Raw genomic sequence first — 23307 nt, 5'->3', positions numbered from 1 at the left:
CAGCTCCCTGGACCGTTGAGGAGGGCTGTGCCGTGCCGTGCCTTGCCTTGCCCTGCCCTGCCGTGCGTTGGGCCGGCCTGGCTGCCCTCTTAGGGCAAAGGCCCAGGTCTCCTCCTCCTCCTCCTCCTCCTGGGAAGGCTCCTGTGTTCTTTGGTTCAGAATCACTTGTTGGCTTGTCACAGGCCTTGTGCTTTCAGTTGAAAGCTCCCCCGGAGTCATGAAGTCCCTCGTCTGAGAGGCCCCCCTCTGGGGCAGGGGGTGGTGGGACCCTTGGAGCCCCTTTGCCCAGGTAGCAGCAGCAACAGCAACAGCTGCCAGTGTAGGAACAGAAGCAGGGTGGGGCGTGGCCACGGGTCCCACCTTACACACTGGTGCTCAGTCTGCCGCCAGCGAGAATGTCATGGGAAGAGGCAGGGTCTTGGTGTGTGGGGCTGTGAGAAGGGGTGTGTGCACGATATTTTTTCTCTCTGCCCAGCAGCAGGGGAGCTCCAGGGCCTGGGCAGAAGTGCGCAAGCTGAGTGGAGGGGGGAGAAGCGGTCCTGGCCCACCTAACTTGTTCTGTCCTTTCCCTCGGCTGTCCCCAGACAACCTTTGCCTGGGGGGGCAGGGCAGAGAAATTGCTTCCCTGACATTCAGGAGTCAGTGGCATCCAGCTGTGCGGAGCAATGCCAGGACCACTGCACCATCTGCCGGCGGAGCGTGGAATTGCTGGGCCGTGGAAGCTGGAAGCCAAGGGGCAGAGCCCTCAGCTGAGGGCAGCCCAGTGAAACGTTGCTGCAGTTGAGGGGATTCTGGAAGGGAGAAGGGTTTGCCTGGGATTTGGGGGAGGGTCCCAGCTTCCTTGCATTCTAAGCCCAGGAAGCAGCTGCTTCCCCTTCAGCTGGACACTGATGGGCAGGAGTGGCCCTCCAAGCCTTCACAGCCTTCCCTCAGCCCCACCCCTGCTCTGTTGCTCCTGGGCCCTCCCTGTGGCAGGAGTCTTCTCAGGGCTTTGGGTGCAAATAACTGAAAATCTCCTCGCAGGTTGTTACATCTCCACTGCTTTCAGCCTCTCAGCAGAGAAAGGGCTTGAGAGGTGCGCTGTGCAAGAAGCTGGAGGTGACCGTGACATTTCAGCAGGAGCGAACGTGCCGTGGGTCTGACTCCCCTTAGAGCCTCAAGCTGGAGCAAAGCAGAAAGGAGGCTGGTGAGCCAGACACCCCCAGCTCAGGTTTCAGAAAAAGAGCCGAGTCGCAGTTTTCCTGCTCCTGGTTTATTTCAGCCAGATGAGGTGGTGCCTTCTGCATATTCCCGCCAAGCGGTGCATGTGGGCGACTGGGGTGCTCCCCCCTTCGGCAGCCCCTTCCCCTCCATCCTCATCCTGCAAAGAAACCGCTTGGCTCAAGGGGCGTCCAGCACGCAGAGCTTAAGGGCTGGTGGTCTCAGGGAGGAACTCTGCCTCTTGCTTGGAGATGCTTTTCCCTGAGTACAGGGTCTCGGCCACCAGGACCACCAGGGGGTCAAAGTTCAGGCTGGCAACTGCAGTCACACTCCCGTCCCTGGGGGAGAAGAGAGAGGTTTGGTGATGTAGAACTTTTGCTGGAAGGGGGGAGGGGTGCATAGGGCCCCCAAAGTTGAGGTTCTCAGCGCTGGCCCTAGGGATCTTGGCCTCCAAAGGGGGAGGTGCAATTGCATTCTCCCCAACCTCTCCACTTCTAGCTAACTGCCCAGGACTGGGTCACGGGTAGGCAAAGTTGCTCTTCTGGGCATCTATTGGCATTTGAGTGTGACACGGCTTCAGCCAACAGAATCTGCTCAAGATAAGCTCTCCGTCTCGGGATGAGCCAGGACGTTGGCCATTCTAGTGCAGTCCTCCAACTCCCTCCCTCCCTCCCATGACACCTCACCTAGACTCTGCTTGCCTTGCTCCTGCCCCCCCCCCCCCGCAAAGCCAGGCAGGTGGTTTGCATCCTCTGGCTCCCTCAAAGCCACATCCTCACCTGACGTAGAAGAGGAGGAACCGCTCCTGGTCCAGATCGCCTTTCAGCACAGTTTCCGTGTAGCCCGTCCCGCAGCCTGAGGAAGCAGAGCAGGGGCAAGGTCTGACTCTGGCAGGGCAATGCGCTCCACCTGGAGGGCCGAGCTGCTGGGCCCGTCTTTGGCCTGGGACCTTTCACCATAGCTCCCCCCACCCTGCTATGACCCACCCCCAGCTCCCCAGGTTACCTGCATATCGGATGCTCTTTGACTGCAGCCTGGTCCAGAAGAACGGCACCGTGTGGAGCGGCTCCTGCTTCTGCAGCATGTTAAGTGCAGCCACATGTCCTGGGGGGGGGGGTGGAAATACAGGCAATCAGGTGGCAGTGCCCTGCTCCCCTTGCAGCGCAAAGGAGGCCAAGCAGCTGGCTAGCCCAAACGCTCAGGAGGGCTCGAGTGGCCTGAACCCAACAGGCCCATGGTGCAGAAGGGCTGTCGGGTGAGTGCAGCCCTGGGCTGGCTGGGCTTGTGTGCCGCACTGAGCCGCATGTGGGGGAATTGCCGGTCTCTGTCCAGGTTGAGACCTGCCTGGGGCTGCAGCTGCGAAAGGGTTCCCCCCATCCCCAGTTCTGCTGCACTCAAGCTGCTCTCTCCGGTCAGATTGCCCTCAGGAGGAAGACGGCTGGGAGCGTCCCCTGCGCTGAACGCACCAGTCAGGCGAGCTCCAGAGGAGCTCCCTCCAGCCTCAGCCAGGGAGAGCTGGGACATTTGTCCTGGGGCTGGATCTGATTAAGGGTCAGCCAGACCCAGGTTCTGTTCCTGGGGGACCCACAGGGGTGCCCATTTCGCCCTGGGTGGGATTGGCTACTGGAAGCCCGCCCAGTCATTCCCCTGCCCCACAGGTGGCTTAGCTTGAGAGAGAGGCAAATACCATGGGCTTGGGCAATCTGCCAGTGACGGATGGCTGCAGTCTTCCCATCAAGCAGAGCCACAGGGAAAGATGCCACGTCCCCAGCAGCAAAGACAGACGGGGCGCTGGTCTGCATGAACTGGAAGGGGGAGCAGCAGCTGGTCAGTGGTGCTGATTAGCAAGGGCAGGTGGTGGTTCCCTCAGGGTGGCCCACTCCCTGCTTACCAGGTCCACCAGGATGGCGCCTTCATGGTCAAGCCTGATGGAGCTTCCCTGGACAAAATTGGAATTTGGGGTGACGCCTGTGGGAGGCAAGTGGAGCTGGGTGATAAGCCTGTACGGTCTCGCCTTCCAGACGGAATGGGGGTGGGGATGGTCCCGCTCCCCAACAGGGCTGGAGACTTCCCACCCCACGTGCCACTACTCTTCATGCCTTTGCTAGTGGGGCAGCTGCAAGGAAAGCCACCCCCCTCCAGATGCGGCAGAGCTACAGCCCCAACACCCCCAGCTGTGGGTGAGCTGCGGAGCACCGCCCTCTGTTCCCTCGCCTTTGCCTTTGCTGCCCCCCGGTGGCCAGAAGAGGAGGTAACTGGCCCTGTTCCATCCCTGGTCACAGACCGTTTTGAAATGGGAAGCTGCTTCCTGCTCCTGTAGCGCAGCACAAGCCCACCCCCTGCTTGCTTTTTTTCCTTTTCTTTTGCCTTTAGATGAGCAAATGCTGCTGGAGCTCCTCCAACTCACCGATCCCCACCACCACCAGGTCCGCAGGGAGAACAGAACCATTGCTAAGAAGGACGCTTGTAACCTGGGAGGGGAAAGAAGGCAGAGATGCAGCAGCAGCAGAGCCCCCCGCCCCCCACCCCCAGTAGACCTGGCCTGCCAGCCTCTGGGGTAGCAGGTGAGCCAAGGCTCCCAGACCTTCCCATCCTTGCCCTGCAGTTCTGCCACATTGGCCTTCAGATGGAACTGAACTCCCTGGGATTGGAGCATCTGGGAGGAAGGAAAAAAAGGGGGGGAGGGAGGGTTATTCTACCTGCTGTGCTGTTCTCTTCCAGCCATATTCTGCCTCCCCCAACCAGGCCTGGTTCAGAGAGACTTCACAGGTGGTGGGGCACCTAGGAGGGACTCTGCTGGCAACTGAAAGTGCTTGTTCCCCACCAAGGAAACTTTCTTTGCCGCAAACTTTTGCATTGCAAAGGCACTGTACCCTTGCTGTAGTGAGGTGGGGAAGAGGCTACAGTAAATGAGAGCAAGCTGCAGCTGTTTTCCCAAGATTAAACAAAGATTTGCTGCCCAATCTCAGCCACAAGGATTGGCCTATCTGGAGGTGACCTCGGGTAGAGCCACTGGGGGGCAACACCCCCAAGAGCCCCCTTTTCTCTCCCCCTGCTATAGGACTTGCTTGCCCTTCCCTACCTTCATGGCCACGGTGCCCACCTGGCCTCCCAGGACCAGCTGGTAGGGCAGCTCTTCTCTTTCCACCACCTGAAGGTAAGCTGCTTTGCCAACAAGGCTGGCTGCTACCTCCATCCCTGCACGGAAGGAAGCCCGGGAGCTGAGAGAATGCCCACGCAAACAATTGGGGGCTAGGTAGGTAGCCTCTAGTCCTCCCAGCTTGCAGAGGCAGTGTGCTGAGCTGCCCCCGGCGTTGGGGAGAGAACGAGTCCAGTGCTACCATACCAGTGAAAGAGGCTCCCACGATCACAACGCTCTTGCCCACAGCTAAGTCCAGGATACGATGGGCATCTTCAGGCGTGAGGAGCGTGCAGACATTCTCCAGACTGGACCCTGGGCACCGGAGCTGCTGGGGGCTAGGTAGAAAAGGAGAGAAGCCAGTCTGTTCCCAGCAAGGCAGCTGTGGTACCATCCTCCGTGAAGCCTTGGCAACCCCTTCTGCTCCCTTTCCCGGGGCTGGACCTTCAGGTCACACCGCTTTACCTGCTGCCTGTGGCAATCAGCAGGTTGTCATACGCCTGGCACGTCCCATCCTGGAAGTGGGCCATCTTGCCTGTGAGATCCAGAGACACCACCTGCAGCCAGATGAAAGCCACGCTAGATGGCACGGGATGGGCAGACGCAGGTTGAGCCTCTCCAAGCTCAGGCTGACACAGAGCCAGCAGCGGGCTCGGAGGAGGCCTTGTTGGGCTGACCTGGCTATGCCAGCACTGGGGCAAGTTCTTCCCAAGGAGTCTCCACTGGCACTTAGCCACATGTTCCTGAGCTGAAACGTGATCAGTGGGGTGGGGTGCCAGGTCTCCCAACATTTTGGTTTTACTTCCTAGTGAAGCAGAGACGGCATTTCATGGTGGTGCTTCCAGAAACTGCATTCTCCTCTGAGCTTCAGGACACTGGCAGACCTGGATGGGCTGCTTGCTGGGGAGGATGTGGAGCACAAAGGGATTTTAAGAGCCAGCCCCTTCTCTGACTTGCTGCCCAGCCATTCCCACCCACCTCTCTCTGCTTCCAGACTTCAATGTTGTGAGCGTCCAAGAAACTCTGAGATCGGAGATAAATGCTCTCTGCTGTGGCACCCAATTCCTGCAAGGAGTGAGGAAAAGCAATGCTTCATGGGGATAGGGCTTCTCAACACCCAGGAACGTGGGGCGCCTGGGGCCCTTTAGCAACCAGGAGTATCCAAGAGGAGCAGGAGGGAGAGAATCTTGGGCCACGCCCCTCCCTCTTCCTCCCCCTCCCCTTTTTCCTCCAGCTTTGTGAGGGGAGGAGTTACTTCTGAACCTCCGTGTGCTTTCTTGGGGTTAGGGTAGCCCCCTTTCTCTTGCATGACTGCTTTTGAGGCCCCGAGGCCCATGCCTAACCCCTGGAATGTGGGAAGGTCCCCCCCCTTCCAAGCACCAGCATCCCACTACCCGCAGAGAAGCCACCGCTGCTCTCCCGTCCCCAGCTCAGACCTTGCTCAGTTTAGTCCTGTCATAAGGAAGGTGGTTCTCCCAGGTGGCCATGATGATCCTGCCGGTGAAGCCGCCTTGTCGAAGAGTTTCAGCACAAGTCAGAGCTGCAGGGCCTGGGAGGGAGGAGAGAGACCCAAGCTCTGCCATGTTCCTAGGCCTCAGCCTGGCCCTGTCCTGCCCGGCCCCCAGGCTCACCTGCTCCAAGAAGCAGCGCTATCTGGGGGTTCAGCTGGCACCGTTTCGCCATGGGCTTCACTCTCCGGCTACTTTCAAGATCCTGTTGGAGGGAAGGAAGGAAAGGAACTGGGTCGTGGGGGAGGGGGTGCCCTGCAGGCCCCTGAGCCAGGCGGGGGAAAGCCACCTACCTTCATCTGGGCTGAGACGTACACCTGCCCCTCCTTCACGGCAACCTGCAACAAGCGAGGGCTTGGTCTGGAGCAATTCACAGGAATGGTTGCAGGCTGGCAGGTGAGAGTTGCCTCCCCCGGTAGTTAGCCAGGAAGCACAATGACCCTCCCCGATCACCAGAGCCAAACGGAGACCCTTTGACCAGGAACACCAGAGCCCCCTTCCTGATACCCAGGAGGGAGAGGCAGAGGCAAATTTGTCCTGCCCCAGGGAGGGTGCCACTGGCATCCTTGCTAAGCCCCATAAGTCCCCCACAGATCTGCCCCTTGTACCCTGGCCAAGTTGCCCTGCCGATCCCTGGGCCTGATCCCTTTGCCGAAGGCTGCTGCAGCCCCAGTGCCAAACCCCTCTCCCCACGATGGGTGGGATTAGCTCTAACACCCTTTTTCCGTCCCTTAACACGCTCAGCTGCTTTCCCCACTTTTTTGGTTAACGCGTGGTTTTACTCAATTCTGTTCTGAGCTGGAGGTGGTGTGCACGTGTGGGCCTCATCCTGGCTATCCCGTGTGGGCCCTTTTATTCTACCCAAGTTGTACAGCAGTAGCCAGCTGGGGTTGCTGTGTCCCAACAGACTAAGAGAAGGCTGGGGGCTGGCCTAGGGTGGGCCCCACAGGGTGAGATGATCCAGAAGGGGGGAGCTGTTCAGTCTGTTTCCTCGCCGTGTCTGGCCTTTGGATGTGGGAGGCCAATGGTGGCTCCATAGCCCCAGTGGTCCTCTGCTGGGGGGGGGGGCAAGCTCACCAGCCACTTTCGCATAATCTGTGTGCACTCCCTTCTTACCCTTAACGGGCTCCAGAAATGTTTATAGCCCCCATTAAAAAGAGACTTTGAGAAGGCTGCCAGGGAGGAAGCTGAGGCTGGCACGTGGCGGGCGAGAGACTGTGCAGGCAAGCCTCTCTGGGGACTGAGACCCATGTTCTGCTTTGGGGAGCAACGAGGGGGCAGGCGGAGTTCAGACTTACATGGAAAACGGGGAGGCAATCCAGGGTGGGGTATTCCTCAATGTCACCAGTCTCAGTGCTGAAGCAGGCACCGTGCCAGGGGCAACGTAACCGACCCCGTGCCAAGTAGCCTGAAACTCAGAAAAAGAGACCCGCAGGGAGGGGGGACAGTGACTGCTGAGAAACCAGGGCACGCAATGTGCCCACAGGCAGCTGAATCCACTGAAGGAACCAGCCCCTTGGCAGCCAAGCCACTGCCCTAAATGCCATTCAGCACAGGGCCTCGGGGGGGGGAGTGGCTTTTGAGATCCAAGACCTCTCTGGCATCACTGTCACAAGCAGAATCTGAATCCAGAGCACCTGAAACCTAGGCCTTTGGATGTGACAAGGGGCCCACCCACATCCCTTATTTGCTGTGTTTGGGGGAGGGGCAGGCAGGGCTGGCTCACCTTTGCAGAGGGGGGCTCCACCATGAGGACACCTGCTTCCCAGAGCTCTGATCCTCAGGTGCTCCCTCACCAGCAGCACAGGACGGCCTGCCACTTCGACCTCCCGCATCCTGTGCCAAGGAGGACAGGGCAGCCTTGGGCCAAAGCCAGTTTCTCCAAGAAGCTGCAGCCCTTGGATAATCTCCCAAAGAGGCAGCCCCCCCAGTCCACGGATTGGGATCAAAGGAAGTGCTGGTGATAATAGCATAACCTTGAGTCCCTCTGGGTTGGAGGCTTCCCACCCCCACCCCCACCCCCGAAAAGCAGAGAGCCTGGAGCTGTCCTAAGAGAAAAGGATTAGGAATGGGCCAAAGGAGTCTCTCTCCAGGAACCCCAGATTTAGCTGCCTGGAAAATAAAGCCCCCCCCCCCCCCCCGGTCCTATATCCAAGAGGGAGCCCTGGCTGAGAGCCTTCCCCACAAGGCCTCGCGAGGGCTGCCTTGGAAGCTCAGAGGGGTGGGTGGAAAGAGGTGGCGCTGCTGGCTGGTCCAGATGACCTGATTCAGAAACTGTCAGGATGGGTGTGGGAGGAGGCATGTTGCCCAGTCCAAGCCACTTTTAGGTCCGCAAGGAAGGCTCTGAAGGAGAAGCCAGCCTAGGAGGGGAGGCTCAGCCTGGTCAAGGGTAGGAGTCCTTTAGGCAGTCAGCTGCCTCTGGCGGTGATGGGCTGACCGAGGAACACGGCTGCCCTTTCCTTCCGCAACCCAGCAGCTGGACTGTCCAAACCAGCCCCACCCTGGGAAGCGGGAGGCTGGACCTCAGGTCCCTGTGACCCCAAGAGCAGCCCTTGCTCTCCCCCCCAGCAGGGGCCTCTGTCTGACCCCACAGAAGGGGAGCTGCCCTTGACTGGCCAGGAGGTTGATCCAGGGGCCAGGAGAGTTGGCTCTTTCCTCAGCCCCATGCCCAGGAGATGCCCCGAGGGGCAGGGTCAGAATGCAGCCGCAGACTCACTCTCCATCATAGAGCTCATCTTCGTGGCAGATGCGCTGGGTGACCACGGTGTCTGCTCCATCAATCTTCTTGGCTGAGCCCTGAAGGAGAGGAGGTGGTGGTTCAGGAAGACCTACTAACATCCCAACCCCCCCCCCAGCCGACACTTGTCAACTGCAGCTCCCTACTGGAAGCCCAGCATGCTTTGTTGGAAGGTTTGTATGGGCCTCCCGGTGAGGGAAGATTTCATCAGAAAACCCGGCCACCTGCCCACGCTCACTTCCCCCCACTGGCACTGGAGCAGAAGGGCTGATAGCTGGCCGCTGGGTACGGGGGCAGGAGGAAAGACCTGCCAGGATGAGAGTTACATTGCAGGGAGCCTTCTTGGCAGCCAAGGGAGGAAGCTGGCTTTTCTCAGCAGCTGGACTGGAGAAACTGCCTCTGCAAGCAAAGCAGGTTCTCACCCGCTCCCCCAAGTCTGTGCCCCAGCTGTACCACTGGGACACTCCTCCAGGCAGAACATTCACCTTCATCTTTCAGCCACACCTGTCAGCCAAGCCCTGCGGAGCCAGACAGCCAGGTACCGCTTGCATCCGTACCATGAGCAGCGCGCACCCCCCCACGCCCCCCAAACCTCACAAAGGCCTCCAGGGCGTTGAGCAATGAGGGGAGAGCTCACTCCTTCTGTAGCGGTGGCTTGTCTCGTGGTGTGCCCCTGCCTGCTGCTTCCTGGGGCTGAGAGAGAAGGACTGGCCCAAGCTGGCTTCATGCCTAAGGCAGGACGAGAACTCACGGCCTCCCAGTTGCTAGCCTGGTGCCTGAACCACAACACCAAAGTGGCTGTCTGTGATAATATTTAAAGTGACCTAAACAGATATTTTATGGGAAATGTTCATTGAAATAAAATTGAAATGCAAACATAATACAGTCAAATTTGTTGTTTCTCCCTGCCCAGCCTGCTACTTTCTCACAGGCTAATCTGCATTTTAGAGTAGCCCCCCTGCCCCAGAAGACTATTCCTGGCCCTGGGAAAAGGTGTGCATCCTTTCTGTAAAATAACTCTGCTTTCCCAGCTCCATCTAAGTGAGCCTCTCCCCTCTGGAGAGATTACCCTGTCGCTCACTACAGCCTGTGACCCTCACAGGGACGGATCATCCACCTCGCTTGAAACAAGTAAAATAAGATCTCAATCAGCCTTAATCAATCTGATGCCTTCTTTATTCTGGGGGTGTCCACTTCCATAATTCCCAGCCAGACAGGTTTTCCAGGCTGGCTGGGAATTATGGGGGTCACAGCACAGCTGGGAAGGGCTGCCTTTGCAAGTCAAGCATCTGGCAGAAGGAAGGTGTGGGTGAGCAGCGCTCTGGATGCCCCTTTCAGACACTCCCTTCAGTTCCCAAGGCATTCAAGGAGGGACAGGGGCAAGGCAAAGAGCGTTCCTGGACTGGACCCTCTCTGCCCACAACCTTCCAGCTGACCCCTCCTCACAGGGTGGTTGAAAAGTGGGTAGAGAAAAACCACCCCCCTTGGCGCCCAAGGAAGGATGCGATCAAAGCGCAGTGCCAAGCCCCGCAGCTGCAAATCTCCATGCAGGTGTGGGGGGCCTTCGGTCTTGAGAGCCGGGGACTTCTGCCCCCCCCCGTCCCAGCCCGCCCGGAGAGACTCCCGCCTGGCCCGCCCGGGTGATCTGTGCGACGGCACCGAAGGCTCCCCCCGCCCCCCGGAGCCAGGTTACTTGCCCGTGCTCAGGGCAGCGCAACCCCGCGAAAGAGGCCAGACTCACCGGGCGCGGGCGCTCCGATCAGGACAAGGCACGGCGGCGGCGGCGGCGGCTCAATACAAACGAGGGGCGGCAGGACGCGCCAGCAGAGCCGCCAGTTTCTGCCTCGGGCGCCCAACGTGGCGCCACCTCCGAACTCCCCCGAAGTGGGAGGGCTGGCGGGCGAACGAGCGGCGGCGTGCTTTTATTTATGCATTGTAAGCCGCCCGGCTCCATCGCGAGGATCCTGGCAACTTGCGGCCGCTCTGGCGGCTCCGGCCGCAGCCGGACGAGGAGGGCCGCCTTCGGTTGCCCCCGCGGGAGCAAGCCTGGGAGGGTGGCGCGAGGGGTCTGTCCGCGCGCGAACCGGAGGCGGCAGGCGCGGGACCGCGGAACCAGGCTGCTTGCGGGGAGCAGGCCGGGGGCGAAGAGGGCCTGACGCTGCGCCTCGCGCTTTGCGGGCGAGGCCCGAGCGACGCTGGAGGCCTCCCGCCAGAGCCCGCTTCGGATCCGCGCCGCACGCCTGAGGGGCCGCGCGCGCTTGCCCCGGGAAGCAGCCGGACCGCGCTGGCTCAACCGCCGCTTTCCCGGGCTCCCCACAGGCGACCGGCGGCGCCGACTAGGCTCCCCAAAACGCTAAGCAGGGCAAACCTAACCCGGACCGCCGCTAACTAGTAAAGCGGTGCAGCCGCCGGCGCTCCGTCGACTCCGTAACAGCTGGGAAAGCGCGCGGCGTGGTCGCGGGCAGGCCGAACGCAGCCGGCGAAAAGGCTGGGCGCAGCGGGCCGGCCAGGGTGTCCCCGAGCCGCAGGCGTGCGGGCGGCCAGCGCGCCCTCGCCCACAGTCCTGGGCCACCGGGCCCGGGAGTGCTCCCGGCAGTCCGGCGGCTTCGCGGCAGCGCAGAGCGCGCGCCTCCTCCTCGCTCAGCCAGAGCCTGCGGCTGCCAAGCAGAGGCGGCCGCGGCAGCCCTGGCCGGGCGCGTCACCTGCTCCTGCGCTGCCCGATTCTCCGCGCTCCGAAGGCGACGCGCGCCCGCCTGACCGCCCCGCGGGCCCGGCCCTGCACGCACCGCAGACGCCACAGGGGTTGCTAAGCGGCAGTTCACTACCCTGGGCGGGGGCGGGCTTTTCGGGGCCGCCGCCGCCGCCGCCGCCCTCCAGGGACCTCCGCGGCCGCCGAAGTCTCTCTGCCAGTGTCCGCGCTGCGGGAGAGACTCGAACCCCGGCGGCTTCCCCGGGCGGGCCTCCGGGAGGCAGCCCGCCTAGTTCCCGGTTGGCGGCTCGCTGGTCGGAGATTCTTCCGCCCCCGGCAAGGCGGGGGCGTCGTCATGGAGACGAGGGGGCCGCGGAGCCAATGGCGTGCGCCGCCGGGGGGCGCGGTTTGTCCGCTGCCACACCACCGCTGCCCCGGCGGGGCGGAAGGAGCCGCCGCCGTGGCGGACCCTTTCTCTGCCAGCCGTCCTCGCGCTCCGCTCCGTGCTGCCCCTCCGGGTCGCTCGCGCATCCGATCAGGGCGACGGCGAGCGCCGGGGCCGGCGGGCTCGGGGCTCGGGCAGTCCCTCGATGGATTTGCTGCTGCTTGGGGGCTCGGTGGGCGCCTTTCGGCTGCTCAACGCCGTCCTGGAGCGCCTGGTACCGCCGCCATCCCCGGCGCAGCCCGACCGCTGGAAGTGGCGCAACACTTGGACGTCCCTTGCCCACAGCCTGCTGAGCGGCTTCTGGGCCCTCCTCGGGTGGGTCGGGGCGGCGGCGGGCGGCGGCGGCGGCGGGGCCCGGCGGGGCCCGGCGGGGCGAGGACTCACACGCCCTCTCTCTCCGGCGCAGGTTCTACTTTTACCCACCGATGGGCGAAGATCTCATCGACCAGTTCTCTCCCTCAGCGCATCGTTTGCTGGGGCTCTCCATCGGTAAGTGCCTCGGCCTGTCCCAGCCCTTCTCCGACCAGCCTCGGGCCTCGCCTTGGAAGAGCAAGGCGGGAGCGTAAGAAGGGGACGGGCACCGTTCCGGTTTAGCTGCCGCGTGCTTGAAAGCTGTACTTTCCGAGGAGCTCCAGACCTGCCCCGCGCCAAGAGTCGTACGAGGGCTCGCCTGCTGGGGTGCCGGGGCGATGACGGACCAGACGGAGGCGTTGCCTGGAAATCCAGAGAAGCCCCCCCCAACTCTGGCCAGTCCGACGCCTCCTTTCTTCCCTTGTGAGGGGGGACCAGCCCAGCTGCAGCTTGTTGGGGCCCCGGGGAGCAGCCTCCACACTTATGTCCTGGCATCTGGTGGGGGGGGCAGTTGGTGCCAGGCTGCCCCCAGGCTCCGCCCTCTCCTTTCCCTTCCTTGCGTATGACAGCAGGAGCACACAATCACTCCATTTTCCTGCTCCATGGCAGCAGCCGCTGCCTGAGATGGCCCCCTGCCCCTCTCAGCCCTGAAGAAAGCCTGCAGCTTGGTCTCCCCTTCATTCATCTGGGCTCCCCAGCCCCCTCCCCACGTCAACTGCAGGCAAAGCCCTGGAGCACCAGAAAGCAGATGTTCCCTAAAATTGATCCCTTTAGATAGGTTGGGACTGCACTTCCCAGGACTTCTAGACATCCGGAGGGGGCCCCCCTGGACTCCTCAAGGACAGCAAGTGGGTGGGAGGCGGGAGTAATCCATCAGTTACTCTTCCCAGTTGGGGGCTGGGGCTGGGGCCGGCAAGGAGGGGTGGACAGATAGCCAGAGTGGTGAGTTCAGTCACCTGCCATACCTGTGCTTGGTTTTGCACACGCGTGTCCCCCCACCAGCATTCAAAGGGAGCCTGATTGTCAACTAAGACTCCTTTAGTCCCCAGCTACTGCTCTTCTGGAAGAGCGTTCAATCCGTGCTCAAAAGCAGTCAGCACAGCAGCTGACCAGCATGGAAAGAGGTGTACTGTGAAAAGCAGAGAAAAAGTCAGGTTTGAACTCCTAGGATCCCTAGATATAAATACTTAAGTAGGGATTATTGGAAATTTGCTCCCTGATCTGCTAAACTCTCACTGGGGATCCCTGCCCTGCTAACAATTTTAACAATTTCTGTTGCAATGGCTTTTTGCTGTTATGTTGTTTTAAAAGTACAGCCTCAGGATAACACTTTGCAAAGCTGCAAAGAACTAAAAGGTTGCCTTAGGTTGTTTTAGGTAAAGGTCCTATGGCACTCTAGAGAAAGGAACTGGCATTGTGGGAATCCCTTCCATAGGCACCTTGTTATCTGCTCTCCTGGTCTAGGGCATTGATGCTCTGGACATGACCTACAAACCTTTTCCACCTGTGCTGTAATTTCTGGCCAATAAAACCTCCCTAGCATTCTGCCTCTGCCCGTCCGCCCTGCCCAGGGGCTTTCACGCGCTAACTCGAGGAGCTCTGTCCTAAGCTCTTGTGGGGCAACAACTGCTGGGATCACCTCTATAAAATACAGTGGTACCTCGGTTCATGAACTTAATTCATTCTGCAACTCTGGTCGCGACCTGAATCAAATTTCCCCGTAGGGTTCAATGTAAATACGGTTAATCCATTCTGACCCCTCCGAATTTGGTCGCCAACTGATTTTGGTCGCGTCCCGAATCAAATTTCCCCATAAAGTTCAATGTAATTACGGTTAATCCGTTCTGAACCATGTTTTTTTTTTTAAACCACAAAAATATGACACAAAGTACAGCACGAAGAGAGAGAATGCTAACCTTGCTCGACGCGACTTCTGGCGTGGAGGACAGGAAGGCGGGTGGGGAGGCAGTTATTGCTTGGAGGGAGAGTCCCCCTCCCTACAGGAAGCCATGACCATGTGTCACAGGAGGGAAAATGGCCGCGGATCCTGTTCGTCACCCGATCCGGCGTTCGCGAACGGAGGCAAAATTTTGCGAACGGAGCTGTTCGTGACCCGAATTGGTCGTGAACAGAAGCGTTCATGACCTGAGGTACCACTGTACCTCCTTTTCTACAAAAACAGCCCTTTCCGTGCATCTGTTCTCATCTCTAGTTGCGGCTTGCCTGCGTTTCCTCAGTGTAGGATCTTTCCTCTGTAGGAACCCTATGTCCGCTTCCCACCTGTGACTCCAAGCCTTCCCACTAGCATCTAGGTTCTTGCATCTCCTCCTCCTCCTCTGCCTGCGTAGCCTGTGTTCTTGTGAGAACTCCTGTAGTTTCTCCTTGTGCTGGCACCATGGCCTCTTTTCCAGCAACCGGCCTTCCTCAGTTGAGCAAGTCAGCACCACATCATATAGGAGCTGGTTTATCACGCCCACGAGTAGGTGGTATGTTCGTCCTAGGCCTTCACCAAGGGGGCCTTCCTCGTGGCTCCAAATGCACCTGTCAGACACTCCTTGCGTACCCTTGGGGCGTTTCTCACTAGAGGGGAGCACACCAGAGTGCTTCCACTCCCTCGCTCCTTCACCGTTAACCCAAACTGTTTCTGTGCTTAATGCGGACCAACTTCCTTGGGCTGCTATCACGGTTTCCTTTTGAGTCCTGGTAGGGCAACCGTGGGCCCAACAGGTTCTCCTTTCATGCCTTTCCCTGCTGCTTTCAGTCTTCCCAGATTTCTCCTCTTTCCTGACAGGCTCTTCCCATTGCTTAGGTTTCCTCCTAGCAAACAACGCTCTTTTCCTATTGCCTTGTCCTAGCCTTCTCTTTCCGAGTCCTCTGCTGCTCTTTTACCAGCTTCCAGACGATGCTCCTCGCCCAAAACCGTACTGCAGGGACTGCCCCAGCATGGCTTTCTCCACTATTTCCCTCGAGCTTTTTATCTCTGGTTGCAGCCCTTTCTCTCCTGCCAATCTAGCCCGCAATTCCAGAACTGCTCCACGTTTAGCAGGTGACATCCTCTCCACCAACATGCCCTGCAGCTTCCCTAATAACCCCCCCCTTTCTCTGCTTTTCCTGCCTCTTTTTATATTCTGTATCCAAGACATACACGTGCCACTGTACAGGTGCCTCCAGCATTTCCCCTTTTTGCCTGCGTGCTTGCAGTCTTGTGCAAAGTCATCTGCCTTCCTTAAAAGCACCGTGACCCTGGCCCAGGCCTTCAGCCAGGCACTTCAGCCTGCTGCACAGAACACAATACGGAGCAGTTGCTGGAAGTGCTGATGCCGTCCTGAGCTCCCTTAAAGATGCAGTGTGAATCTAGTCCCTTCAGCACACCTGGAGTTCTGTGTACGATTCTGGACACTCATTCCTAGAAGGATATAGGCAGGTTAGAATAGGTTCAGAGAAGGGCCATGAAGTTGATACAGGGACTTGAGGACAGGCTGAAGGAACTGGAATTGTAGAACAAGCAGCTGCGCTTGTGAGAAGGATCCGGGTGTTCTGGTAGACCACAATTAAGGACGAGCTGGCAGCATGCTGCAGCTGCCGAAAGAGTCAACGCAGTCTTAGGTTGCATCAACAGAGGTATAATGACAAGATCGCAGGTAGTGATACAATAGTTCTGCTCTAGGCTGCAATGGTCAGACTGTATCCGGATACGGGGTCCAGTTTTGGTTGCCACAATACTACAAAAAGGGTGCTGAGGGACTGGAAAGAGTGCTAAGAAGAGTGAATGTGAGGGGACCTGGAGACTAAATCCTATGGAGAACAGTTAAAGGAACTGGGTGTTTTTATGCTAAAGAAGAGAAAGCTGAAGGGAGGCACAATAGGCCACGCTTGAAGGGCTACCGTGGGGAAGAGCGCATGGTTTTGCTCTCCCTCGTGTCCAAGGGTAGGATGGGAACCAATGGGTTGAAGCTTTACCGAGGGAGATCCAAAGTTGGAATCCGGAGGAATTTCCCAGGTGGACCCGCCTGGCGCCTGGAGTTGTTTTCAAGGAAAGATCGGATGGCCATTTGCCTGGCATGGTCCGAGGATTCCTGCCCTGGGCAGGGCTTTGGAATAGAAGACCTTCAACATCCTTTCCAGTGGACCAAAGAAGATGGAGGGGAAACATGGTAACTGTATTCAGGTACATAAAAGGGGCTCATAAGGAAGAGGGTCAAGGACCAGAAATTGTGGATATGGGTTGCAGTTTTCTAGATTGTAGGAATATTAGGAAAAACATCTGGAGGATAAGATCTGTCCAACAGTGGAACAGTCTTCCTATTGAAAGTGTGGATTTGCTATCTTTGGAAGTTTCCCTGCATTGCAGAGGACTGGACAAGATGATCCTCGTGGTCCCTCCACAATTCGGTAATTTGGTGAAATTTTGGCACAGTGTGTGCAGACAACCACAAGGTCTTTAACCAACTTGATTAAGCACGTTGTGCAAAAACTACAGCATGTCTGAGCACCCCAAGAAGTTACCATTCTCATTTAAATGGAAGTAAATACAAGGTTTATTTAAAGTAAAGCAAAAGCATAAAGTAAGTGGTTTAAAAACATCTCAGAGTTTTTAAAGCATCAATAGAATAAAAGCTGCAACTCGGTAGGAAAACAGCAGGATGAAGTATGCTTGCGACAAGCCTGTTTCTGACCGTCTCCCCTTTTGGTGATGCTTCCTGAGAGATCTTGCAGACAGTGGGATGGGGGGGGGGGCGGCAAGAAAAAGCTTGGCCAGACCTGGGCCTGAGCAGAGTCTAAACTTCATCCCGGCATTCAGCCCTGGAGGTGAAACTGGAATACAGGTGGGAAAGCCTCCTCTCTACTTCCACGCCAGCTGTGCGGTTACCTGGCTCTTCCACCAGCTGGGCACTCCCCCCCCGCCCATGGACTTGATTCTGCTTGACCTTTCCTGTCACCGGGTTGGTCCGAAATGTAGGTGTGCCAGTAGCATCCCGAAGGAGAACCCCATGCCCGCCCCGGGCTCTCTGGCCTGGACGTGGGAATCTACGGCAGAGAGAGGGCTGCTTGTCGATGGGATCTCCTCTTCTGCAGGGTACTTCGTGCAAGACTTCTTGGACATGATGTGCAATGAGAAGCTACAGATGTGCTGGGAGCTGCTCTTCCATCACTTTGTGGTGAGTGACTGTTTCTCACACTAAGAAGATGTCTCTGTTCTGGGCGAGGGGGGAGACGGGAGGAAGGAGGCCTCTTCTGTCCTCTTCTCTGAACCATGAGCATGGGACTCAGTGCATGCCGCAGCAGCAAGGCTGAGCCTGTAGGATGAAAGGCTGGAGGTCTCCAACATCCTCTGGCCTTGACGTCCTTGGGCGGCGGAGTGGCCGGCTAGCTGCTGCTGGCACCACCTCTCTTCCAGGGGCACGTGGCATCCTCTCACTAAGCCCAATGCATGTGAGAGAGAGGCTCCTACATCCCATTCAGTGATGGATGAGATAAAAATACAGCACTGATGAAATAACGGAGAGCATCTTAAAAGAATCTGCAATAGAAAAATATAAAGTTCTGGCAGACCCTAAGATAAGGGAAAGGCAAAGAGGTTCCCAGCTGCATAAAAACAATGACCGAGCTTTTATAGAGACTCCAGATACTAACTTAACTAGCAGCACATGCTCCAAATAAAAGGTAATCTTACATGTTATTTTTAGTTAAACTTGTTATATATTCCTTAGAGACAGATTCATTCAGACTGTTTCCCACTTGCTTTTCTTGGATTTCCAAATTCTTGTAGATTGCAACTTGAAATCAGAGGCTCAGGAAACAGTGCCGCTCCTTTTACCTAGTCTTGGTACCTGAATTCTGGCTGCTTTTGAAAAGGGCACAACAGATTTTTTTTCCCAGGAGAAGGGGGGGGGGAATCTGCATGTTGTGCATGTGCCAAAACCAATGTGATTCTGCCTGAGAGGGAGAGAAATCATCTCTGTATATTTTGTCTGGTAAACAGTCGATAGTCTGGAGTACCAGAACGCAGGGTGGCTTTACAAGTCGTGTGAATGGTTGTAAAGGGAGACTCCATTCCTCATATGATGGAGAGTAGGAAAGACTCTGGCTTTGTGGTGAAAGCAAAATGGGGGAGGCTGCGGACCCCCAACCACTCTGCAGCCTGGAGTAGGCAGAGTCAACTCCCGAGGCCGTAGGTGGACTGGTGTGTGCGTTTGCACATGGGAGAATAGACTCGGAGTGCTTGGCCACAAGCGCTCTTTTCTTCTTCCCCTCAGAGGTCAACCAATGTCTGTCTGGAAGCAGGCAGAAGTAACCCAACCACCCAATCAACCAGTGATTCCGGAGGGAAGTCGTATGCTGGTTTCGCATGGCCTTCTCCCACCAGAGGCCCCCTGGGCATGTTGGACTTCAGTTCTTATTGGCTGGGCTGATTCTGGATTCAAGTCCAACTCTACTCAGAGGTTCTCATGCCTCTCGACTGGGACACTGCAACACCCTCTGCTTGGGGCTGCCGTACTGGTTGAGAATGCAGCAGTTTGAGTAATTACAGGGGCTCCCCAGTTTGCCCCCAACACCAACTGAGAATTGCATTGGCTGCCTGGGGGATTCTGACTGCAATTCATAGTGCTGGTTGTCACTTTTAAACCCCTCAGGGATCAGGACCTGGATAAGTACAGGATCGCCTGTCCCTTGAATCTGACAGGAGTCGTAGAGTGGGCTCCCTCCAGTTCCTTCCCTCAGGGAATGCCTTCTTCCGGGACCACGGAGGCAAGCATTCTCCGTTGATGCCCGATATCAAGATGGCCCGTTATGGTACAATGTGGTTCTCCCCTCAGGCTCTTGGGGGCTGAAATGCTGCGATCCTGTTCCCCCTTTTACTTGTTTGGTTATAGTGATTAATTTTCCCAGTGCTGTAATTTTTCCCAGTGATGATAATATTGATTTGTTTCTTCTACATTGCTTAGTTTGTGATTGAAACAGCCTAGAAACCCAGTAAAATAAATAAAAAGTGCCTGTCTTCTCGACCCACTATAGTGTAACTAATGCAAGGTATGAAAAGGATAATGCTACCATATATCAAAAACATCTCAGGAACAACCAACAGACTATTACAACTGCACAGCATCACGGTAATACACAAACCAGCTAAACAGCTTAAGTAAACCAAAAGACCCAGCAGCCCAAGAAGAAAAAACAGGAGTCATCTACAAAATATAGCATAGGGACTGTAACAGTGACTATGTAGGACAGACAGGCAGAAGACTAGCAGAGCACATCCATGAACACCAACTAACAGTCAGAAGACACCATGAAAACTCCTTAATCTCACAACACATGGACAGACTCAACCACAGTTTCAACCAGGAAACTCTGAGCGTCCTAGACCAAGCCAAATCCAAAAACGCCAGGGAATTCCTGGAAACTTAGCATTCAGACAAATCAGCATCAATAGACGCATAGAAATAAACCATACACGTACAACATACACCTTTCAAAAGAGACAATAAAAAAGCTGAGAAGGAAACAAAAAGATCAGAACACATCCCCTCCAGCAACCCACACCCAGATACGCGGGGATTAATACCAGACAATCAAGCGGGAAACGATACCTTAATCAAGGAACTGCCAAGGAGAAAACCACACCCCACCAACATTGGCAGGGCAGGCTACTGTATGTAAATAAGTAGCAAGCTGCACACTCACTACCACTGACGATAGGTGGGCAATGAAACATCTGCAGGCAAACCACCAAGGACTCCACAAATAAATAATAAAATATATCCAGAGGCCACCAGGTCGGGGAAGCCTCTTTCAGCATGTAGATTGATGTTTCACCCATGGTAGGTCTTTTCAGGGGACCAACAAGGCTTAGATTAGCCCCTCACCCATTCCTGCCCACATTCTTGGTGGGTGAGGTGAAGCACCCCAGAACTGCCCTGACCTCACTTTATATCAGTGGCTCTGCAAGTTGTTACACAAAGGGAAGCCGGCCAGAATCACTCTTTGCTGAATGCTGCCATGCCTTTGCTTAGGCCATGGGTGTCCAGCCTCACTTTCAGCCAAAATTGCTGCTGCAGCTGTGCCCGCCCACCGGCCACGGCCATCTGATGTCTTCCCAGGTAGGCTAAGCAAGGATGGAGGAATCATCGAGTTTGCTATAGTTTATGTTGGTTTTGGTTCCAACCCTCAGCCTCAACACAGGAGAGGGGACAATGAAGGCAGAAGGGCTTCTGAGCCTGTGCAGACTGTGCCTTTGTGGAATCTAGCCAAGGGCTGCCCGTCTCTACCAGTTTGGACTTCCCCAGGGAGGGAGCCTGTGCCCCTTTGAAAATCAGCTTCAGCAGGGAGTTGTCACCTTTCTCCTGATTTCTGTGGATTTCTCTGCTAAAATTAGATTTAGCAGAGACTGAGATTAATCTCCAGCCTAAACAGCTAAACTTGTCACAATCCATCCTAAGCACATATTGTGGGGAGAAAACAGACTCGTCCCGCAGAAGCTGTCCAGGGAGAGTCCAGTCCTCAGCGACTGATGGCCTCAATCAATGGAGGGGTTTGCCTGCCCCCTCCCATAAGCAGTTGCCGCTCTCCCCCAGGAAATGAACTGGGAGTTAAGATGTGGGGCAAGAGAGAGTGGCAGAATGCTCATGCTTTTTATCAGCCATAGAAATTTAACGGGTCATTGTTGAAAAGCGGACTGAATGTTTAAATAGACGAGCTTGAGATGCTTCCACTGCTAAAGGTTAGAGCCCGCTTTTAAAAACCCTGGGTGTGGGGGGTATTGACTCTTTGCTGCAGCCACGTGTGTCCTTGTTCTCTACCACAGAGCACACTTTCCGAGGCTGTGGCCTATGGGAATAGAACTGAGCCCTGGAGGCCAGCCTGGCCCAGGGATCAGTGTGCGGGTCAGGCCGTGGTCTGCCCAGAACGGCTGGGAGGAAATGGCAAGAGCAAGCTGGATAACTGCTGGCTGCTTTTAGCAGTGATAATCAGGAACAGAGAGGTGTCCTATCTGTGGCCTGCAGTAGTTTGATGCTCAATTCATGCAGCTTCCCCCAGGAAACACAGGCAGAATGCTCCAATCAGCTGGCACAAGGGGAAGCATCTTCCGATAGCCAGAGCCAGCTCAGCCTTGCTGTCTTCCAGGTGATTGTTTGCTTTGGCTTTGCCTTCCTGATTCGCCGCTTTGTGGGCTTCGCCATGGTGGCTCTGCTGGTGGAGATCAACTCCGTCTTCCTGCACCTGCGGACAATCCTGCTGATGGCTGGCTTGGCCCACACCACCTCCTTCCGCCTCACCAGCCTCCTCAACCTTGGCACCTACCTGGTGTTCCGTATCATGATCTTGGCCTGGATGACCCGCTGGTTGGTTCTTAACCAGGAGAACGTCCCGGCAGCCCCCTACGCCATGGGCACAGTGGGCATGGCCATCATGCTGTCCATCAATATCGTCCTCTTCTACCGTTTGCTACGCAGTGACTTTCTCCCATCTCACGAAAAGTAGCAGCACCTGGCTCCCCTCCAAGCGCCGAGGAAAGGGAGAGCAAGCTAGAGCACACACGCAGGCAGGGGAAAAGAGGGGGTCCCTCCTGCTGAGTAATACAAAGAGATGGGAGCGAGGGCAAATCCTTCTGCAGAGCTCCATGAAATAGTGTCATGGTGCCCTCTGTTTGGCTGGGAGTGATGGTCACACAGGAAGGAGGCAAAGATGGGATCTGCTTTGCCCCACCATGACGGAGGGGGCTTATTGAAATGACTTGGCCCTGTGCAACCTGTGTTCTGATGTTTACTTCTGGCACACTTCCCTGTGCAAGGCGAGCCTCCTGGGACAGGCAGTCTTAGGACCCCCCCCCCTTCAAACCCTGCTGTAAAGTGTGTGGCAGAGAAACTGCCTCCCCTTCCCCTCCCTGATGCCTTTAGCTGATTCTCTCTGTGGAAGAGAACTTCTTAAGGAACCTGCCTGAGATCTGCTGCCCTTCAACTCAGGATCTTGATTACTAACATTCTGTAGGTAAATTTCACCTGGGCAGGTACAAACAGGGCTGGAACAGTCTCAGAGGGCTTGGGAATCACAGGAATGAAAAAGTAGCAAGGACTCAGCCACCCGCTCTGGGGCTCAGCTGGCAGTACTGCTGCCACAGCCATAGGACCGCAATTTACTCTCTTTCTCTCTTGTAGTTTTTCCTCCCAAGAAAAGAGTTGCAAACAAGCCCCCGGGCTCTTCCTTCTCTTTGGGCTGAGGAAGGCAGCGCCGTAAACGCATTCAGGCACGTTTACCGGTCAGCCTCTGTCCCTCCTGGCTTCCCCAGCAGAGCCGAGGCAAGATGTTGTCAGTCAGGCCCGTCCCTGCTGACTACCGTCCAGTGCCTTTATCCTGCTGAATGCCCAGCAACGGCCTCTAAACCTGGGGCTACAGTACAGAGCCATTACGTGATTTTTTCCTTTTTGCCACAAGCCGAACCGATGCGTGTGCACACAGTGACAACCGTAAACAAACTTTAGTGAACATCGATCTTTGGCCCTGCCCGGCGGGCAGAGGGGAAGTCCTCGACCTGAAGGCGACCGAGGAGAGGAGCCTGAGGGCAAAGCTGCTGCCCAGGGCTGGAACAGCCCTACGGAGTCCGCGCAGGAATGGCGCCGGGGCTGCGCGCGGCCGATGCGACCCCACAGCAGAGGCCAGGCTCGCTCCGCATCGCTGACGCGCGCTCCCCGTGAGCGCGGCTAGACTGGTTTTACAGAGAAACAGTTCGTGGTTTTCTGGGCGGCGGGGGGAAGGGCCAGCTCGCTCGCTGTTCTGGCCCTCGGCCTCCGGTTTCGCGTCCAGAGTCTCCGGGGAGCGCGAGCGAGCGAGCGAGCGGGCGGGCGGGCGGGCGGGCGGGCTGGGACGCTCCTCCGGTCTCGCTTCGCAAACCTTGGGAGAACGCGGGGGCCGCTGGGGCGGGAAAGCGCCCCGCAGCACGAAACGGGGGTCGTCTTCTTCGGGGCCAGGGGGCTAGGCCGGCCCAGGCTGCGACGGCTCGCGCTTGGGCCCTGCGGGTGGTGCGAATCCAGCCCACGCAGCAGCCTCGCCGGGGGCCTCCTTAGTCGATCGCTGCTCGCCGCCGCGTGTGAATGTGGACACGCGGCCCTGCGGAATCCTCCAAGAGAGCCCGGGCCGCGCCGCCTGAAGCTCCCCCCGCGCGAGCAGCCCAGCCGAAAGGGGGGTAGGGCTCGCGCTCAGGCTCTAACGGAGCCACGGGCCTCCCCGGCCGACGACGGA

At 57.2% G+C, this 23307-nt stretch overlaps 2 protein-coding genes across 2 annotated transcripts; one reads left to right on the top strand and one right to left on the bottom strand.

Annotated features, from left to right (window-relative positions):
- Positions 1-1244: 1244 nt before the first annotated feature.
- Positions 1245-9075, bottom strand: LOC103061296 (apoptosis-inducing factor 3-like). The gene is made up of 18 exons (XM_088138778.1): positions 9007-9075; positions 8564-8643; positions 7574-7683; positions 7146-7255; positions 6141-6185; positions 5971-6052; positions 5776-5888; positions 5318-5404; positions 4805-4896; positions 4547-4677; positions 4283-4398; positions 3785-3856; positions 3608-3671; positions 3092-3168; positions 2888-3005; positions 2206-2304; positions 1980-2055; positions 1245-1538 (listed from the first exon to the last, which is right to left on the bottom strand). The coding sequence occupies exons 1-18, from the start codon at positions 9073-9075 to the stop codon at positions 1406-1408; spliced, it is 1674 nt and encodes a 557-aa protein (XP_087994904.1). The 3' UTR covers positions 1245-1405.
- Positions 9076-11289: 2214 nt separating this feature from the next.
- Positions 11290-21552, top strand: TLCD2 (TLC domain containing 2). The gene is made up of 4 exons (XM_088138650.1): positions 11290-12033; positions 12125-12207; positions 17146-17228; positions 21196-21552. The coding sequence occupies exons 1-4, from the start codon at positions 11864-11866 to the stop codon at positions 21550-21552; spliced, it is 693 nt and encodes a 230-aa protein (XP_087994776.1). The 5' UTR covers positions 11290-11863.
- Positions 21553-23307: the final 1755 nt, after the last annotated feature.

This window comes from Python bivittatus, unplaced genomic scaffold (genome assembly GCF_059951505.1).
Source record: "Python bivittatus isolate LINGU-HERP-01145 unplaced genomic scaffold, Pbiv_v1 ctg000240_np1212, whole genome shotgun sequence".
NCBI lineage: Eukaryota > Metazoa > Chordata > Lepidosauria > Squamata > Pythonidae > Python > Python bivittatus.
Note: the sequence above shows the minus strand (reverse complement) of the source record. Positions and strands in the feature narration are given on the sequence as shown.

Excerpts from the sequence above, each read along its gene's own strand:
- LOC103061296 (XM_088138778.1), bottom strand. The coding sequence starts at position 9,075 with ATGAAGGTGAATGTTCTGCCTGGAGGAGTGTCCCAGTGGTACAGCTGG. Across the intron at positions 5,889-5,970 it reads AGCGCTGCTTCTTGGAGCAG|GCCCTGCAGCTCTGACTTGT; the intron begins GTGAGCCTGGGG and ends CCTCCCTCCCAG. Across the intron at positions 1,539-1,979 it reads TTCCTCCTCTTCTACGTCAG|GGACGGGAGTGTGACTGCAG; the intron begins GTGAGGATGTGG and ends CTTCTCCCCCAG.
- TLCD2 (XM_088138650.1), top strand. The coding sequence starts at position 11,864 with ATGGATTTGCTGCTGCTTGGGGGCTCGGTGGGCGCCTTTCGGCTGCTC. Across the intron at positions 12,034-12,124 it reads GGCTTCTGGGCCCTCCTCGG|GTTCTACTTTTACCCACCGA; the intron begins GTGGGTCGGGGC and ends TCTCCGGCGCAG. Across the intron at positions 12,208-17,145 it reads TTTGCTGGGGCTCTCCATCG|GGTACTTCGTGCAAGACTTC; the intron begins GTAAGTGCCTCG and ends CCTCTTCTGCAG.